Source organism: Rhinolophus hipposideros, assembly GCF_964194185.1.
Source record: "Rhinolophus hipposideros genome assembly, chromosome: 10".
In the NCBI taxonomy this organism is placed as follows: Eukaryota; Metazoa; Chordata; class Mammalia; order Chiroptera; family Rhinolophidae; genus Rhinolophus; species Rhinolophus hipposideros.
The window spans coordinates 11,808,163-11,829,217 of NC_138056.1; the positions used below are offsets into that span (position 1 = coordinate 11,808,163).

Sequence of the window (21,055 nt, forward strand, 5' to 3'; positions counted from 1 at the left end):
CAGCCAAGACAGTTTGAAAGTTTCTTACAAAACTAAACATACTCTTACCATATGATCCAGCAATTGTGTTCCAAAGAGTTGAATACATATCCACACAAAAATCTGCACATGGATGTTTATAGAAGTTTTATTGTTAATTGTCAACAGTTGGAAGCAACTAAGATGTCTTTCAGTAGGTAAATGAATAAATAACTGTGGTATATCCAGCCAATGGAATATTATTCAGCACAAAAAGGAAATGAGGCATCAAGCCATGAAAAGACATGGAGGAAACTTAAATGCATGTTACAAAGTGAAAGAAAAGCTACATACTGTATGAATCCAACCCTATGACATTCTAGAGAAGGAGAAACCATGAAGACAATGAAAAAAATCAGTGGTTGCCAGGAGTGGAGGACAGCAAGGGAGAGATAAATAGATCTCAGAAGTTTCTTAGGGCATTAAAAGTACTCTGTATAATATTAAAATGATGGATATAAATCATTATACATTTGTACAATCCCATAACATGTACACCAAGAGTTTACTCGAAGGTAAACTATGTATGGCCTTTGGTGATTTTGATGTGTCAAAGTAGGTTCATTCATTGTAACAAATATACCATGTTCTGGTAAATGATATTGATAATGGGGAGGCTATGCATGTGTGGCAGTTGGGGGTATACGGGAAATCTCTGTACCTCCCTCTCAATTTTGTTGTAAATCAAAACAGCTCTAAAAAATAGTCTTTAAAAAATGTTAAATAGGGACATTGCAAAGTAAAGAGTAAAGTCAATTACATGGTATTTTCAAATCAAAACCCTTCAATCAAGTACCTTGTTATTTTTTCCCCCAGTTCAAGTATGGAAGAAAATCTTACCTAATATTTGTAATATTATTTGCATAGTTCATGTCTCTCAAGACAACCTAAAATTCTCAATATCAGTGCAATATGATAGTGTTATGATTTTTAAGGTGCTTCATTCTTCATCTCCATTGCTGAAACATCTCATGGTCAAAGAGAATCGATGATATTTATTGTTTTTAGAATTCAATAATTAACCGCCTTGGTAAACAAACATTTATGAAATATCTACTATGTGTAATCAAAACCAGTAAAGTACCTATTTTCAAGGAAATAGAGATCAGGAAACTGAGCCCTAGAGGACAAAGGCTCTTAGTTACTGGTGCTGTACAAGCCTTGATTTAAAATTTCCTAACGCCATTTTCAGCATTTCTTTCGTAACAACATAATTCCTTATCGATTGCTAGAATATACCTTTTCAATTATTTTTTTCAAAGCATTTTTAACCTCCTGATTTCTCAAGCTGTAGATCAATGGGTTTAGCATGGGAATCACCACTGCATAGAATACTGAGGCAAATTTGTCTTTATCTAGTGAGTGACTTGACTTGGGTTGTAGGTACATAAAACTGAGTGTCCCATAATACAGACTAATAGAAAACAGGTGAGAAGCACAGGTAGAGAAGGCTTTCTGTCTTCCTACAGCAGAATGGATCCTAAAGATGGCAAAGACAATGAACCCATAGGATATGAGAACAACAATGAGAGAACAGAGAACATTGAACCCAGCAATGACTAACAACATCAGCTCTTTGACATGGGTATCAGAACAGGCCAGAGCAATCAAGGGAACATCATCACAGTAGAACTGGTTGACCACATTCGAGTCACAGAAAGACATGTGGAATGTTGCGATGGCCTGGATGAGTCCCACGCTGAATCCATAAATGTAAGAGCTAGTGACCATTTGAACGCAGAGTCTCCGAGGCATGAGAACTACATAGAGTAAAGGGTTGCAGATGGCCACATACCGGTCATAGGCCATGACAGAGAGCATTAATAATTCCCAAACTGAAAACGTGATAAAGCAACATACTTGAGTGGCACATGCATAAAATGACATACTTTTAATTTTACATAAAGAGTACACAAGGGTATTTGGTGTGACGGTAGAGGTGCCATAAAAATCAACAAAAGCTAGATGACAGAGGAAAAAATACATGGGTGTGTGAAGCTGAGGACTGATCTGGATTAGCACGATCAAACCAAGATTACCCACGGCGGTAACTAAATAAATCAGGAGGAATACACAGAAGAGAATGGTTTGAAGCTCTGGATTATCTGTGAGGCCCAAGAGGATGAACTCCGTGAATGCCGAGTGATTGCCTTTTGCCATGAAATAAACAATTCCACGATAAACTCTTCCACGGCACCTGCTCTAAATAATCTTGAGTCTATAAAATATAATCAATTAAATGTGACACGATAGCCTGGATTACCAGATGGTATGTTAAATTAAGTCAAAGCAAACTCCTGATAAGCACTCTGAATTTTGTGTGGATTTTTCTTATGCTTTCAGTGTTAAAGGATTTGGTCCAGGCAGAAATTCCAAAAAGAATATACGCTAGGGAACTATAAAAGAAAAAAGAGAGCACTTCAATTAAAATGTTATAATTAATATAATAGCAAAGTCTGTGTTGTAATTTTCTTTAAATATAGAGGGGGAAAAGGAGCATTAAGAATGTAAGTGATTTTGACAGCACGTGTAAAAATGATTTCTTAAGTTGCAAGTTTATCTCATAAAAAATTATCATGTCATCCTCTCATAAGATCATTAAAAATTGCCAAAATCAGGTGTGGAAGATGTAAAGTAAAAGTCAGAATCAAAATATTAACACTACTTATCTTTAGACATATTATTTGGTATAATTTTAAATTTTTATTATTTTTGCTTATCTCCCTATTTTCCCCCCCAACATACATATAATATTGATATTAAGGAAAAATAGGATTGTGAATTTTCTGGTTTTTGTCATTTGGCAAAATACACACCAGTGAATAATTTTCTAGATTGTAAAACAGCTGTAAATGATGATGAGACATCATGTTAGTTTCTGTCATCAGGTGTCTAAATGGTCCAAAGTGCATAACATTTGGATGGTGTTTAGTAGAACTAAATTCCATAAACATTTCCATAAAGTAAACCTGGATTCTGATGCTTGAAAGCTAGTGGAATTGAAATCATCCCTCCTTTCCTAAACAGAGCAGAGTGTAACTTGATTTTTCTTTATCACTACATTGTCTTGGGTAGCTTCATGTGCACCTTATAGATGGTCAAGACAGGTTAAGCATAATAAAATATAAAAAAGCATCTCCCTACCTTCAATTTTGATTGACATCTCCTTGGAAACTTGACCATGGTTAATCCTTTATTTTTGCTCTTCCCTTTACCACTTTTCAAACAAACATAGAACAGGCATCTACCTCCAATTTTTTAAACCTATTTATAACTTAACCAAAAATAATCCACCTTCCTTTTCTATTAAACCAAAAAATTTCTCACCAAGTTTACTGTCAACTTTCCTATTCCTCAATCCAACAAAGCCTCTTTTCCTTTGGCAGCTCTGTAGTATTGACCTCTATTGAATACAGCTTTGGTTTCCAGCACAAAGCAGTCTGAGTTGATTTGTCCATTTTGATTCTCTACCTTGGAGGCTCTGCTTTTATTACCTATGCTTTACACATGTCCTTCAGGCTCTCTGCAAAGCCCCCACAGTTTTATTTGTACCCCTTCTCATTCAGTGATCTTATCCAATCCTTCATCCTCAGTAGGTATCTATATGCTGATTAATACAAAAATATACCTTTTTATTCCAGATTTATTTTCTCTGATCCAGCTCCATCAAAACGCCTCCCAGAAATGACCACTTAGATATTCAAGGTGTTCATCAAAAGTATCACATACAGAAAGAAAAACCTTGGTCCTGCACATAGGACCTAAGACTCAAGACCCACAGTATATATTTTCCATTTCAATGAAGAGTGTCATGATTCATTCAGTTTCCAAGTTGGGGACCAATTATGTTTTACTATGCTTTCCTGTTCCTCATGCCAATATTCAATTTGTCCCCAATTTCTAACAATTTTTTACCTTACATGCTTTTCAAATCTGTTCACTTTTATTATTTCCTTGATCCAATCACAATGACTTTTTTTGTTTGTTTTTTTTTTGTAACCGACACATACCTAACTTTTATTCTTACCTCCAGTCTTTCTACTTCTCTCTGTTCCTTGCATTTACAAACTTCTTTTTTATTTAAATGTATTGGGTGACAATGGTTAGTAAAATTACATAGGTTTACAGATGCAAGCTTGATTCTTCTATTCTCCTGACAAATCCTTCAGTGTCTTCCCATTGTCCTTAAGATAAATTCCAATTTCTTTGACATGGCTGACAGTAACTCTTGAAAATCTAGTTTCTCCATCTCAGACAGAGCACACTGATCTCTGGTAGTATTTTTCACATACTCTTCATGTTGGAGATATTCCAAACTTACATAATTATTCAACTGTGAGCTAAAAAGTTGACACATTCTCTATTGACACATGCCCACAACTCTTTCTTCTGCCATCATTCCCTTTGCCTGACTTTCCTTCTACTTAGTTTTCTATACTCTGTTAAATCACTTCCACTTGGAGCCTTTCATGACTTTTCAGGCCAGATTAAGTGCCCATCCTATATACTTTTTTGCATTTCCCTGATTCCTTTATCATAACACTAGCCAAAGTATGTAGCAACAAACTGTTAACGTATCTATAACACATCTTAAACTTGAAACTTTATTTTTAAACAATACATTTCTATTCTATGCCCAATTTAATCACCTATCTCTAATAGTATCTAGTACAAAGAAGATGGTCAATAACTATATGTTAAATTATTAAGTGAATGAAAATTATATATATACATATATACACACATATACATATTAGACATTTCAACTCAGCTGAGGATTAAAACAATCATGACTCTAAATATTATTCTTAGTGTGTTAGCCAATACAATAAATAAAGGAGTAAAAATATCATTATTTAAAAAGTATATGATATTGTATCTGAACTGGTAAGTTTAGTGGAAAGATATTATTAGATTTGTTATGATTGTGGTAACGTCTTCTGTTACAAAGCTATAATGAAAATGATACAATAATAAAAATGTAACTTCAGAGAAATATAAAAATATAGTTTTAAAAATTTCATTTCAAGTGATGAATTATTTTAAATTAAAAAATTATAACCTAGGGTTTAATTTAATATGAAACTTAGCAAAATATTGGCCTTATGTGTTCATGCTGTTTGTGTTTAAGTCGACTAAATTCAGTTTTACATTATTTCTTAGTGAAATAACATTTAAGAAAGAAAAATATTCTTACAAGTTAATTCAAGTATGTAATGCATGATAGGTAACCCTAAATAAATCTAGTAAATAAATTTGCAAGAACTGTTAGGACATTTCTTAAAATAAAATGTAATGGTCATTTATTTATCCTTACTAGTAGTAAGCCATACTATCAACCATAGCATGTAAAACAAAGTGGAAATCAGTGGCATAACAGTGGGTATTTTATCAACTGACTTTCGAAACAGGGGGTGCAGATTTATATTCTCTGCTGGTTTTCTGATTTCCATGATGTAAATATTCCCACCATATCTGAGTTCAAGCTACCAACCAGAAGTTACTAAACATGATGTTGAAAAGAGACATGCAGGTCTAGCTTCTGTAAGCTGGTATGAACTGCACTGGTGGTAGTTATATGAAAGCAGGTGGGTATTATCAGCAAAATAGGGTAAAATAATATTTAACAAATGGCACACATTTATATTATTATACCATATGCTAGAGAGGCACTTAAAATCAATAAGGAGTCTCTCTACAAAATATATTTATATACTTATTAATTACAAAGAGAAAAATTTCATCTTGTTAAATATGAATGAAATGGCTAACAATAAGGTATCATTCAGAATAATCAAATTAAAAGAATGATAATACACACTGTTGGTAAAAGTGTGAGAAAATAGATACAGCCTTAAATACCTAATAGAGGTGTAATTTGTCTTCATCTTTCTGGAAAGCAGTGGAATAGTAAGCGTCAAAATTGTTTAACATAGTCCTGCCACTTGATACAATGATTTTAATGGTAGGCACTTAGCATTACCCTCTGTGATAGAACAGCTGCGGCACAGTGAGATGAACCAGCACAACGAGACAGGAGGTTGTGAATTCCCTTGATTTAATGATAAGCTTTCAGAATATTGAATACAGACTTAAAATCTGCTACAAGAGCTTTGTGAGAAAACAGGGAGCCACTGAAATCTTCAAGTGGTAGGTAAATGTATTTAAAGACAAGATGAGAAAAGAAACGTGAGAACTGTGGATCAGACTAGCCCTGTGTCTCTATGATCCATCAAAATATATAGTAAAATCAAAGTGGACCCTGGCCTAAGAATTGCTATAAGAAATATTTTTCTTTGAATATAATCTTCTCTCTCTGAGCATTAACAGCATCTTTCTAGTCTTTTGTCATTAAGCATTCAAAATAGCCCTTAAACTTAAAAGAAATATTAAATGATATGAATGAGTCACAAACTCAAAGGCCTTTCCTGTGTAATCGAAAAGTATAAAATTATCATTGTATTTATTTGAAATATATGCATGCATATCTATATCTATAAATCTCTCTACATCACAGTTATCAGTTGTATATGGAATCCTCATTTATAAATTGCTCCCTCAAGTTCATTAGTAGAGTTGGGACAAGAACTCAGGTCTTTAGGCTCATGGAAGGAAAGGAGATGATATGCAACTCCTACTATTTACTATTAACCCTTTTTCATGTTATTTTATCTTGTAAACGACTCCAAACTAAGTAACACTATCATTTAATTTATAAACTTGTGAGAGCCCATACATAGTACACACATATGTTCTCTACGCTAGGCTACATTTCTTGCTGGATTCATTGTGTTGTAAGCTACAGTGTAATCAACAGTGACCAACTTACCCAAGGTTTGCCCAGTATAACTGCATATGGTCCTTATTATTGGAAAAATGGTCTATATGTTTCAATTTTTTTGAGTATATTTGTGCCCCCTGGGATTCTATCCCTCAATTACATTATTGTTGTTTTTTAAGATAACTGGAAAAAATCTAATGATGTCTCACAGGCATTAAAAAAAAAGCAATTCTCTTAGAGAGTTAGTCTTTTGAGACTGAACCAGACTTCCAGGTCAGTAGAAAGTCATGTTAAATCAGTGATATAATAAAGCTGGGATGTAGTACTATTCTCTTTAATAAAGACAAGTTGTTAAATACATAAATATAAAACAGTTTATATTGTCTTAATTTTTTCAAGAAATTAGTAAATCAGGAAAAAAAACATTTAGACTGTGCATCTTTGCTTTTCACATAGGATATTGTTAAGGCAGTCAGATAGAATGCTTATTGTCATTAAGCATTCAAATAGCCCTTAAACTTAAAAGAAATATTAAATGATATGAATGAGTCACAAACTCAAAAGCCTTTTTTGTGTAATCGAAAAGTATAAAATTATCATTGTATTTATTTGAAATATATTCATGCATATCTATATCTATAAATCTCTCTACATCACAGTTATCAGTTGTATATGGAATCCTCATTTATAAATTGCTCCCTCAAGTTCATTAGTAGAGTTGGGACAAGAATCTTGAACAGGGGATTTTTGGGAAGTGGAGAGTCTGAACTTTAGTCCACGTTCTGCCTGTAACTAGTAATATATCTGCATAATGGCTTTTTATGCAATTCTTCATTTGAGAAATGGGAAAATTGGTATACATCCTTATGGACCAAAGACTAATTATTTTTAATACATTTTCCATTTTAAAAAATGAAAAAAAATTGGTGTAAATTCTTATGGTTACTTTTATAGCTGAAATCTCATTCTAAATGAACATCTTTAGAAAATTTCATTATACAGTGAACAAATATGTATATAATAGGATGACAGAGTCTGATAGTTTTTTAGAGGAAAAAAATCAGACGATGAAGGAAAGTCTACTTTATTAGTAGTCACATCACTTTCTTAATTTCATGAACACCAAAGCCTCATTCCTGTTGATGATGACTTTCTTCAGGGCTTCTTTTACTTCCTTGTTCCTAAGGCTGTAGATTAAAGGGTTCAACATGGGAATGAACACTGTATAGAATACGGAAGCCATCTTGTCTGTGTCCAGGGAATGGTTTGAGCTTGGCTGTAAGTACATAAAGATCAAGGTCCCATAGAATATGGTGACCGCCAGCATGTGGGAGCCACATGTGGAGAAAGCTTTGCGTCTCCCTTCAGCTGAGTGCATCCTCAGGATGGCAGAAATAATAAACATGTAGGAGACAAAGACGATCAGAACAGAGGAAATGAACATGATACCAGCACAGGCAAAGATCCATAGCTGTTTGGAGTGAGTGTCTGAGCAAGTTAGCCTGAGGAGAGGCATGTCATCACAATAGAAATGATTGATGACATTAGAGTGGCAATAGGAGAGGCGAAAGGTGAGGATGGTATGAAATAGTGCCACGAGGAAGCTATAGCTATACGGGACAGCCACAAGCTGAATGCAAATTGCTGGGGACATTGAGACCATGTAGAGGAGAGGGTTACAAATGGCCACGTATCGGTCATAGGCCATGGAAGCCAGAAGTAAACATTCGGCTGTCATGAAGGCCAGGAAACAGCCTAACTGAGCAGCACATGCATTGAAGGAGATAACATTTTGTTTGAACAAGAAATTCCCTAGCATTTTGGGTGTGATGACAGAAGCATAACAGAAATCAACAAAAGCCAGGTTGCTAAGGAAGAAGTACATTGGAGTGTTGAGTCTTGCATCTGTTCTAATGACTAGGATCAAACCCAGGTTGCCCACTACTGTGAAGAGGTAAACAGATAAGAAAACCACAAAGAGGGGCATCTTCAACTCCTGACGATCTGTGAGGCCCAGGAGAATAAATTCTGTCACCTGGGTGCAATTGATCTGGGCCATACGCCTTCAGTGTATCTGCATAAGAAAAGGAAAATTAAATCCAGCTTAATTTAAGCAATCTTAAACCTTCATAATATTTATTTATACCTTAACATTTCAAAAAGCAATTTTATTGTTAACATGAAAGTGCTAATATTAAAATGATAAGTAGTATACTTGGAGTCTGGGATGGGAGAAAGAGCAAAAGTAGATATTTTGGAAGAAAGACTTATTTTTTTCACCCAAATCAATTGCATTGATAAAGCTAAGAGCCATATGATAGGATTCAGTCCAGATTGGCTCTCTGTCTAAATCTCTTGTGCGTTATATTATTTAAAATGTAATATTATTTTTTCAAAACTTGACAGCTATCATTTTTATTTAAAAACCTTAGCATCACTAACACAGAGAAAAATGAATCTTTGCAGTGATGTCACTGACAAACCTGTCATCATGCCTGTGTGATACAAATGCCACGTTGCTGCAGTGCTGACAGATACAGAATGTCCTCTTTGTCTATTCTACACTGATTCTTTCCCACAGAGAGGTCACCACAGGTTGCTACACAATCCTCATAACTGCGTTCATAATGAAAATGCTGAAAGTGGGTAACTTGATGAAAGATTTAGTAACATGTTTTAGAGGTGTTTATTTACTTCATGTCTTATCATGTCCATTTCACAGGTGAGGGAGAGACATCTCAAGAAAGTTAAGCCCCTGAAGTAAACCCACACAGCTAAAACAGCTGGTATTTAAATCTGTGTTCTGATGCAGGAGCCCACCAACTATTATTGTCTCAAGATAGCCAATGTATTCTGTCCTTGCACACCTACATTTCTCCAAGTATTTCTTGTTGTAGAATTTCACACTTATCTTTATGTGTGAAGCATCAACCTACGTGATCAAATGCAGTGGATACCTGCAATTTTTAAAAACATTTTGCTTAATAAAATAAACGTGATGTCTGCTTTCTAATAGATTTACATCAATGTCATGCTCCTACCACGTCACCATTTATTTTAAAACATATAGGTTTGGATCATTTTAGGCTAATTTATATTTCTCGACTATTATTTTAAATGAAGTATCTTCATATGTTTTACTTATCCTTTTGGACTGTTGTTCATAATTGGAATATGAACATCAATAGAAGGTTTAGTTTAGGACAGGGTAACATACATAGAAATAAAGATTCTGTTACTGAATTTATAATGTCATAGTTCTCTCTCTTTCCACATGAAAAATTGACAGCAATTTTGAGGAAACTAATAAATTGCTTTGCACACAGTGAATATGACTTGAGACAAATATTATATTGAGAAAATAACTCATATTTTCTGTCTTTTCAATGACTAATGGCTTTTATATGCTACAACTCTTACTCAGGTAATCTCAGAAAGTTTTCGTGCAACATACTGAATGGGAGAAAATACTTGCAAATCATATGTATGATAAGGGTTAACATCCAAAATGTATAAAGAACTCATACAACTCAATAGGAAAAAATCCAATTAATAAACAAGCAGAAGATCTAAATACTAGACATTTTTCTAAAGTAGATATATAGATGACCAACAGGCACATGAAAAGATGCTCAACATCACTAATCATCAGAGAAATGCAAATCAACACCATAATGAGGTATCACCTCATACCTGTTAGAATGGCTATTATCAAAAAAATAAGAAATAGCAAGGGTTGGCGAAGATGTGGAGAAAAGGGAACCCTTGTGCACTATTGATGGAAAAGTAAATTGGTACAAACACTGTGGAAAACAATATGGAGGTTCTTCAAAAAAGTAAAACTAGAACTACCATCTGATCTAGGAATACCACTTCTGGGTATTTATTTGAAGAAAATGAAAACACTGATATTGATCATTGCTGCCGATTACCATTACATGAGATGGTTAGGTCATTAAAACTTTTTAAAGTCTAATTAGTGGTTCCATAAATATATAAAATCCGTTTTGAAACAAATCAGCAACTATTTGATGGGAAATTTAGTTTCCAAGTCCCAAAATACCAGGTAAGGCTGATTCACTGTGTGGCAGCTGTAAAAACTTCAGTATGCCATCTCATCTTAACTTGGTGCATACATATGCAAATATATTTGAAAGCATATTATATATTGCTTTCAAATATATTATATATTTGACCTTTCACCATCAAACCTATGATATTTTATATTCAAATTGTACTCACATCTCTTCTCTTTTGCCACAACCAGCACATAGTAATCTAATGAGAATAATTGTTTTTATGGTCCTCAGTTTCTACATAACTTTACATGCTTCCCTACTTTTGTATATGCTTTTTCCTATGCTCATCTCTACCAGTATATGGTGAGTGTAGAGTTGGAGGGATTACTCCTAATTATCCTTCAAGGTCTACCCCAAATCCCACCTTTCCTGTAAAGACCTCCCTGATTTTTAATTCCATGCTCCGATACTTAAGTTTTCATCTTTGAGTTTGAGAAAAATTTTATACATAACCCATTTACAGAACATATCATATTTATGGCAGCCATCTGTTTCCGTATTTCTTAATAGAATGTAGATTCCATGGGTAAAATTCATATCTTTTTCATTCATGTCCTACTATAGCCCTTTCTAAATGCTTTGTAATGGGGAATTAAAGATTAATTTTTGTCATAATATCTCAATATTCATTCCCCTTGCTCATAATTAATGCCCTTTACTTATGTTCAATGCATTAAGGAACATATTGATGACTTGATTTTAATGTGTTCACTTCTCATCATGGGTAAAATGGTTAGCTTTTACAAAAATGGGAAGGAGAGTTTTTACATAGATTACAGTTTAGTGAATTAAGTGCCTAACTTATCCAAACAGTATAATAGACTCTATCTTGGTGATCTCAAAATTTTTTTTCACTTCCAACTAATAAGAAATCTATCTTACATAATATCACATACATACATACAGAAATAAAATTAGAAAATACTCTTTACCCTATTTTCAGAATATACTACCTAAACTGTTTTGTATTAAAACCATTCTATTCTCTTCTACTTTATTTTTAAAATGCCTGTTGATCCCAATTTTAAAATATTGGAATCTACCTGGGTAGAGGGCACTCCTATTTCTTCTCCAAGTGGGTTTGGGCAGCAACCAACTGCAGGGTTTTGTCAGTGACTCTATCCCAGGGGATCTTACTTCGCAGTGTGATGCAAGTAAGATCATAAGAAAAATTACCGTCCGCACCCCATAGGGCTCCCAAGGCAGGCTGGGGATCAATTAACGTTATCTCTGGTTTCTGAGAACCACATATCTATCTGCCTTTACTGTGACATTATTGCCCTAAATTCCCTCATTCCTCAACATTATTTATTTGTTGTTTTAATTGTCCCTTTATATTGTTGTCCTTAGTGACAGGATTTAAATTTACCTCTTAAAGCAAAATAAGAATTACCTTGCGAACTTTCTTACAACGTATCTCTCAAACAAGTGAATATCTAACTCTCCCTAGAACCTATTTCTGAACATTTTAAGACATAACCCTCTCTTTGGCTTAATCTTTGAAATGCTGAAGTATTTTTCCTCTTCTAGGTTGTCCTTTTCTGTTATTACTTAATTTCCTTGGTCACTTGGTTTAAAGAGCACTCTTCAGATATTTTCTTAGCCATAGCAAGAAAGTGCAAGAAAAACCTGGTTTTAGTACTTACTAGAAAACAATGATCTGCTACGGACTGCATTATATCCCCCCAAATTCTTATGTTAAACTTGTAACCAGTAATATGATGGTATTTGGAGATGGAGCCTTTGGGATGTAATTAGTATTTTGAGGAGGTCATCATGATGAAGCCCTCATGATGGAATTATTGTCCATATAAGAAGACACACTAAAGATATCTCTCTCTCTCTCTGTCTGTCTACCCCTGCCTCATACACACACCCTAACCAAGGAGAGGTCATGGTAGCACACAGTGAGATAGCAGTAATACACAAGCCAGGAAGAGAGTTCCCAGCAGAAACCAAACTGGCTGGAACCTTGATCTTGGATTTTCCAGCCTCAAGAACTATGAGAAAATTAATTTCTGTTGTTTAAGCCATCCAGTTTATGGAATTTTGTTATGGCAGCTCAAGCTGAAATGGGCAGCATATCTGAGGAAACAGAATAATCCTCCACACTGCAAAAAGGGGGAAAGGAAAGAAATTATGAAATTACTTTTTTTCTGATATAGTGTATTTTCTGTTGTCCTCTCAGTAATTAAGGGAGGCCAGCAATTACTCATCTAGAAGTTTCAAATACACAAGAGATGAAAAACACAACTGAGCTATACACAGTGAGCTTAAAAGTTATATGTGAGAGAGCCAGTAAGGCATTTGGTGCAAACCCTGGGATTCAAAGCAAATATAAAATTACATCCCAAGGGACTCTGGATTTGAAGAGGTATAAGCAAATGATTGTGAATGTGGTTTATGGAAAAATAGGGATGGGCTTGTCTGTTTGGTATACTGTCTTTGAATATAAACTTACCACATAGTTTTCTATAAAATAAATTTCCAACTATAACGGCTTCAATATGTTGGGGCGGGGACTGTTAGTATCTAACATTGTGCCTGACGCATTAACACATCTGGAACAAATCCATAGAGATCACAGCTTGACATGATTATATTGTGTCAATTAGTATTAATCAGAAAATATGCCTAAGCATGAACTGTGTTCGAAATATCAAATAATTATTTTATGAATATGCAGTACTTGATTTTTTTTGTAAACGGGCAAACAACACAGATGACAAAATGCCTTATTATTGTTTATGTCTTGTTATAAAATGTTATGGCTTGGTAACTGGCACTGAGATGTTGAAAGAATAACTAAGAAAAATCTATATAAGTTCATGAATATAAATAAATTAGATTGAAAACAAATGACATTGAAGTCTAACAAACCAGTTTGTTAGACTCGTGTTTATATAATGTTATTTCAACATAAGTTTTATACATGTTATCAAAGGCTGTTCCCAGTGAACATTTCATCTTCCCATGTCTTAATCTTTACATAAAACAGTTCAGCACAGTTGATCAAAGTTTGGGGTGGGGGAGTATTTGACTAAGAGACACCCAGGACAAATTTAGCGTGCAGGAATGGTTCTGCATCTTACTGAGGTGGTGTTTCCTTGACCTCATGCATTTGTCGTAAATTCGTAGGACTGTGTATTATCAAGAGTCAGTTTTATACGTAAGCTAGTAAAAAACGAACCAGATTGTCAGCAAATGCCAGGAAGTACTATGGCAAATGTGTTTACCTGTATTATAAATCCCATCATCTTGCTAAAGGGGCAACTAACTTTGGAAAATAATGAATGTCCAAAAGTAATTCAGATCATGGTTCCATCAGGAGTCAGGTCCATACCTCCTGACATCCATATTTGTTCATTTATCTTCCTTCTCCCAGAAGAAAAGGGACCCAGAATTTTGTGGCTAAAGGTGAACTAGGCCTGACTATATATATTAAAGAATTTTTCAGTCTTTTATTTTTTCAAAGTATTGTTTTAAAACTTCTAAGACATTTTGTGATAGGAAGTAGTGCTGGAAGACTCAAGTAAGACTCAGCAGGCTGAGAAAGGTTGGTGAACGTCAAAAAAATTTAATTTTTCAAAATACATTTATTTCTAAAAAAGGCATTATTTTCTGGAAAATTATACACATAATATCGTCTATAGAAATTATAATACTATCTTGAGTTGGGTTTCCCAAAAAGGAGACGCTGAGTCATGATTTGTATAAATGTGATTTATTAGGAATTATCCCAAGAACAGTTTTTGGGTTGAGTGGGAAGTGGGACTTGGAAAACAAATCGGCCAAGCAAGGATGTAGTATCAAAGTGCCATGCTAGGGCTCTGGTTAGAGTCCCTGGGAAGTTTTGGAGACACGCAGGTCAAACTTTGGAATTGCTCCAATGAGCGGACAAAGAAGTCGAATATTCATACCCTTGTGCATACATCAGTCATTGGCTAAGAGCTGTCCCCTGTGGAATATAAATTCCCAGCAATTTTCGGCTCACATGGCATGCAGCAACAGCTTGAGAAGCCCGAGGCAGTTCTCCAACACAGATATAGGCACTGCCTCTGGAGAACAAAAACACGCCACGGGCAGTATACAAATATGGGAAACAGTTTGATCTTATCAAAGTTTGGTGGTGGACAAGGAGAATCAAGATAACTTGGGAACTTGTTGGAAATACAAATTTTTTGGCTCCACACTAGACCGACTGAATCAGAAACTCTGGGGGGTTGACCCAGTAATCTTTATTTTAACAAGCCTTCTAGTTGATACTAACGCATACTCAAGTTTGAGAACAAACCATAGATGGTTTGTGGAAGTATTGATAGTATCTACTTCAAATATTATCTTACTTAAGTACTGATTTTAAAGCAAAATTATACTGATGTTTAAATCCTAAGTAACAACTGCCTTAGTTACATCTTTTAAATGGAAGATCCCTTTATGCGCCAATCATCTTGATGGAGTAAGTATATAAGTTTGGAAACAGAAGGTTGAGGGAGCTTAGCTGCCCTACATACATTGAAAAGTATTTTGAGCTGCCTGGTTCAATCTTGAATAGTTGTATTAAAGTTAGGGAAAAAAAATAGTCTTTAGGACAAGAAATCCTGCCAGAAACAAAGAGGGACATTGAATAATGATAACGGGGGAGTGGGGGAATCAGTAAATTTATCAATTATAAATTTGTGCACAGTTGGTCAGGCAACCCACAATCCATGAAATAAAAATGACAGATAAGTAAAGTAGAAACATAATTCAACTGAGGATTTAATAGTACTTTTAATAATTGATGGAACAAAGAAAGAGAAAACCAGCAAGTGCATAGATGACTTGAACAACCCTGTCCATTAGCTTCACCTGAAATCTATACAATTGTTTAGCTCAAGCTTTGTCAACCTTGGCATTGTTACCATTTTGGATTGGATAATTTTTTTGTGTGAGGGACTTTTCTGTGCATTGTAGGTTACGTAGCAGCCTTCGGGGCCTCAACCCTCTAGATAGCAATAGTATTCCTTTGTACTACCTTGTCATGGTGAAAATAAATATTTCCAGACATTGCCAGATGTCCCCTGGGCAAAAATCACTCCCAGTTGATACCACCTATTTACAGTGGTATCTTGGCACTTAATTTGCAATATATTATTAAAGCATTCAGAATCCTAAACTGGATGGTCAGGGTGCCTTCACTTTTGTCTATTCTTGGCCAGTTATGTAACTATATCTATCAGATGAGATAATGGGTTTTTTAAATATATTTTCTTCATTAGAGAAATCACACAATGTAAATTCTCACGGTACTTTCTACACATTAATTGTAATTCTAAGCCAAATTTGCTAACAAAGAATTCAGACAATGATTTCATTTTACAGTGAACAAATCTTTTGTTTGTTTGTTTGTTTGCAAGAAATGTAATATTCTGTATTTTTTTATGATTCAGTATAATTTTCATTTCAAGGCCCATTCAGAGGGAAAAACTTAATCTCAGCCTACTTAAATTTCCTGCCCTACTCCCTGGGGTTGTGCATAACTTTTACTATCTTGCATAGTGACAAGGATTTCATAGGTAACACCTAGTCCTCATATTCCTTCAATCCTTTTTGTAATCCACTGAAACATTCATGATTTCACCTGATTGTCTGTCACTGGCATTCCAGTGCCTCTACTTTACCCTATGTTAAATTTCAAATAGTTCCTTTTCTTTTAGCAGCATTCCTTGCTGCATTCACTTTTCTGCTTTCACACTATATCAGATCATGAAAGTATCTAAGTGGATGCCACTGACATCTAGTTCAATGCCACTCTTAAGTGCATACAATCATTCAACTGTATCCATGCCATACCAGTGCAAGGGAGAACCAAATAAGTTCATTTCTAGACACATCTGCAGTGAATAAAACTTCACTGACAACCAACTAAGGTCAAGACACTCTACTAGTTTTATTAAAGGAAAGAAAGTCCATTTTTGTTTTTTCAAATCATGTTTTAAATTTCGGGAACCCAAAAGCCTGGATTCTATTGATGATGACTTTCTTCAGGGCTTCTTTCACGTCTTTATTCCTGAGACTGTAGATTAAGGGATTTAACATGGGAATGAACACTGTATAGAATACGGAAGCCATCTTGTCTGTGTCAAGGGAATGGTTTGAACTTGGCTGTAAGTACATAAAGATCAGGGTCCCATAGAATATGGTGACCGCCAGCATATGGGAGCCACATGTGGAGAAAGCTTTGCGTCTTCCTTCAGCTGAGTGCATCCTCAGGATGGCAGAAACAATAAATATGTAGGAGACAAAGACGATTAGAACAGAAGAAATGAACGTGATACCGGCACAGGCAAAGATCCATAGCTGTTTGGAGTGAGTGTCTGAGCAAGTTAGCCTGAGGAGAGGCATGTCATCACAATAGAAATGATTGATGACATTAGAGTGGCAATAGGAGAGGCGAAAGGTGAGGATGGTATGAAACAGTGCCATGAGGAAGCTATAGCTATAGGGGACAGCCACAAGCTGAATGCAGATTGCTGGGGACATTGAGACCATGTAGAGGAGAGGGTTACAAATGGCCACGTATCGGTCATAGGCCATGGAAGCCAGTAGTAAACACTCTGATATCATGAAAGTGAGGAAACAACCTAATTGAACAGCACATGCACTGAAGGAGATAACATTTTGTTTGAACAAGAAATTCCCAAGCATTTTGGGTGTGATGACAGAAGCATAACAGAAATCGACAAAAGCCAGGTTGCTAAGGAAGAAGTACATTGGAGTGTTGAGTCTTGCATCTGTCCTAATGACTAGGATCAAACCCAGGTTGCCCACTACTGTGAAGAGGTAAACAGATAAGAAAACCACAAAGAGGGGCATCTTCAACTCCTGACGATCTGTGAGGCCCAGGAGAATAAATTCTGTCACCTGGGTGCAATTGATCTGAGCCATATCTTTTCAGGGCATCTGCAGTAGGAGGTAGAGATAAGAGTGAAATTCAAGTTGCCATTGTTATATATGGTGTTTTTAAATTTTAATATCTTGTAAAGAAGTTTTGTTGCTAGGAGAGACTGTTAGCATACTGGGATTCTAGCAGTAGGATGGAGAACAGAAGGAGGTACATTTGGCCCATGCATATTCCTCCTTTCCCTAATCCATTGGATGTATGAGGATGGGAGCTGTGGAACAGTCCACATTGCCTAGTTTCTATTCAAAGGTCTTATTAATTAAGCATTTAAAACTATAACCTGCTTTGTTAAAATTTGAAACTATTGTTTTATTGAAAAAAAAACATTGGTAACATAAACATTAACATTAGTAACCTAAAATAAAGCATCTTCTTCAGTGACATCACTTTGATAGATCTGTCATTGTACCTGTGCAGACACACCTCCACATTGTACCCATACGGACAGAACTGTAGTTTGGTATTTTCTATTTTACTTTAATAAATTATAACATAAAGGCCACTACAGTTTGCAAAGTAATCTTCATAGTTATATTAATACTGTAAGTCCTGAAAATGGGCAAGTATAGAGGGTTCAATGAAACATTTATATACATCATTTTATCTCACTAAACCTGTAAGTAAAAACCACATTATTATGTCCACTTTACAAATGAGAAAGAGGAGATTGAAACAGAAAAACCCAAAACAAAATCAGACAGCTGGTGTGAGTGTAGTGAGTTGGGTTTCAAATGCATGTGTTTCTGACTCAGGAGTCCACATTTCATCATTACACTGTCAATATAGTACGTCATATTTTTCATGTTGTTAGAGTTTATATTATTTCTAGATTTTACTGCCTATAATATCACACAGACATCTTTATCTATGAAGCATGAACTTATATGGTCAAAGAGAATAAATTCTCACTACTTTATAATATATAATAATTTACAATAAAATTGATATTTTCTTTTCAAAAGATTTGGAAATTTGTGTCTCTTAAAAGTCAATTCATAAGAGTCTTTCAAGTTTTTTACTTTTTATTAAAGAAACATAGATTTTAGTATTTTGATTGTTAATTTTGCTTTCCTACTTTAGGTTTAAAATATTTCTATTTAATTTTTGTATTGATTTTGACTGATTTTCATAATTCAATTATTGAATATCAAAATAAAATTTATTTTAGGAAAGTAAAACTTACAGAACTAGTTCTTACTATAATGTCAAATGTCATATTTCTTACTCCTTTTAACTTCTCTCTCTCTTTATACCTGGAAAATGAAAACAAAGATTTCTTGGATAATCTCACACAAAGTGCTTAAGTCACTCTGGAAATTGCAGTAGGAAGAAATATACAGATAAAATAAAAACCTGTGTTTCTTCAAATTTACTAATTGCTCTTTTGTGCTTAAAATTATTATTCAAATTATCAAAAATTCATTGTAGTTATTTCCGGTTTGTTTCAATCAACTTGTTTATTGAGAAACACTATATGGTAAGTAATAACTTTCCAGTAATACTTATTCACCTTAATCTTATCTAAAATGAATTGTATGTTCCCTACTGATACTTTAAAAAAAAAAAAAAAGATGGAGTTTTAATGTCTAATTTGTAACATGGAAACTTAGGGAAATAAAGACCTAGTAATTCATCAATTCCAAATATCTAATTTGCACATTAAAAATAAAAGTCAACTTTGAGCAAAAAAAAAAAAAAAGAAAGAAAAGAAAAGGGAGATAAAATAGATTATTACTGTTTATTGGGCTACTCAGACTAAGACCCTTTTCTAGGTCACTAGCTTGCAAGCTCAAACTTTTGACCACAAACTACAGAACTAAATACTTGTTACATGACAGTGTGGAGCTAATAAATAGATCCAGAATAATACTTCCATTACTTGGCATGCTCTTATCTTGGATGTTATTTTGCATTCTATTATAATCTGTGCTATTTTATTTAATCTGAATAATACTGGTGAAGATTCTAAAAACTAAATTCATGACCTACTAGTGTTACAAGTACAATTTCAAAAACTACGCTTTAATCCACCACACACTATCACCATTTTCATCAACACAAGTAGATAAGCAACTTACCCATGAACAGCTCCAAGGGACACTTCCCACTCTGATCAACAACCAAGACTGCGTAGATTCGATCCTTAACATTTGTCTTGATTATGTCTAACTGTTAATGTCTTTAAGAGTCTATTTCATTCCCTCATTCCCTCATTCAATAACATATCTTGAGAACTATTAATTTCCAGATACTACTTAGAGTCTGAAGATAGAACTGAGAAAGAGCAGAGCAATAGACTAGACTGAAAAGACAAAAAACAAAACAAAACAAAACACCCCGCCAAATTTCCTTTATTTTTCTTGTCTCTTTCCTTTCAATTGCTTTTCCCTGCTTCCAAAACACAAAACTCTGATGTTTATATATATGTACCATTTTACTTTGCATTAAAAAGAAAGTGTAAATTATATTTGAAAGCACATGTGACTTTTCATAATCTTGTCCCTGACTATTTTTATAATTACAATACCATTCAACTCTCTCAACCACAATGGACATCCAATGGTCCAGTTAATATTATTGGTCTCCATTTGTCAATAACGACACGCCTTTCCATGCTTTTCTACTTTTGTCATTGCCACTCCTACTGTCATTCGCTATAAGAAAAATGCATAGTTGAAGGGAAAACGCTGTTATTTCCTTTAAAGCCTGTTGAACTATTGCTTCTTCTTTGAAGAGCTACTTTCCATGTTAACATATTTCATGTTTGCGTTCTAGAATCACTTTAAATATACCACATTGATATTTCCTTTTACATTTATAACACCCATTTGTTTCCATACCCCTTCCCCTGATAAACATTAGAAAATTTATGGATGAGAGCCATGCATTTTTTTTTTAATTTCTCAATGCAGTCTCTTCCAAATGTTAGGTAATGAGGAATGAAAGATTAACTTTAGGTAGAGGAGGCTGAATGGGGTATGGTGATGGGAGAACTGACTCTGGGTGGTGAATACACAATGTGATGTATAGATGATGTATTACTGAATTGTACACTTGAAACCTATGTAACTTTACTAACCATTGTCACCCCAATAAATTTTAATTTAAAAAAGATCAATTTTAGATCAATTAATTTAACATTAATATTATAATTATTACATTTGAATATTTATTCCCCTTATTCTTAAATTATATTCTTTGCTTTGGAAAATATCTCTAGGGACATAATGG

The 21,055-nt window shown here is 34.4% G+C and overlaps 3 protein-coding genes across 3 annotated transcripts; all 3 read right to left on the minus strand.

Annotated features, from left to right (window-relative positions):
• Positions 1-1,236: 1,236 nt before the first annotated feature.
• On the minus strand, positions 1,237-2,178 carry LOC308504310 (olfactory receptor 5AL1-like; the record flags this gene model as incomplete). The annotated part of the gene is made up of 1 exon (XM_081064659.1): positions 1,237-2,178. The coding sequence occupies one exon, from the start codon at positions 2,176-2,178 to the stop codon at positions 1,237-1,239; it is 942 nt and encodes a 313-aa protein (XP_080920785.1).
• A 5,720-nt stretch (positions 2,179-7,898) lies between these two features.
• LOC308504302 (olfactory receptor 8U9) lies at positions 7,899-8,858 on the minus strand (the record flags this gene model as incomplete). The annotated part of the gene is made up of 1 exon (XM_081064649.1): positions 7,899-8,858. One exon carries the CDS (start codon positions 8,856-8,858, stop codon positions 7,899-7,901), a length of 960 nt encoding a protein of 319 aa, XP_080920775.1.
• A 7,990-nt stretch (positions 8,859-16,848) lies between these two features.
• Positions 16,849-17,808, minus strand: LOC308503351 (olfactory receptor 8U1-like; the record flags this gene model as incomplete). The annotated part of the gene is made up of 1 exon (XM_081062674.1): positions 16,849-17,808. The coding sequence occupies one exon, from the start codon at positions 17,806-17,808 to the stop codon at positions 16,849-16,851; it is 960 nt and encodes a 319-aa protein (XP_080918800.1).
• Between the last annotated feature and the right edge of the window lie 3,247 nt (positions 17,809-21,055).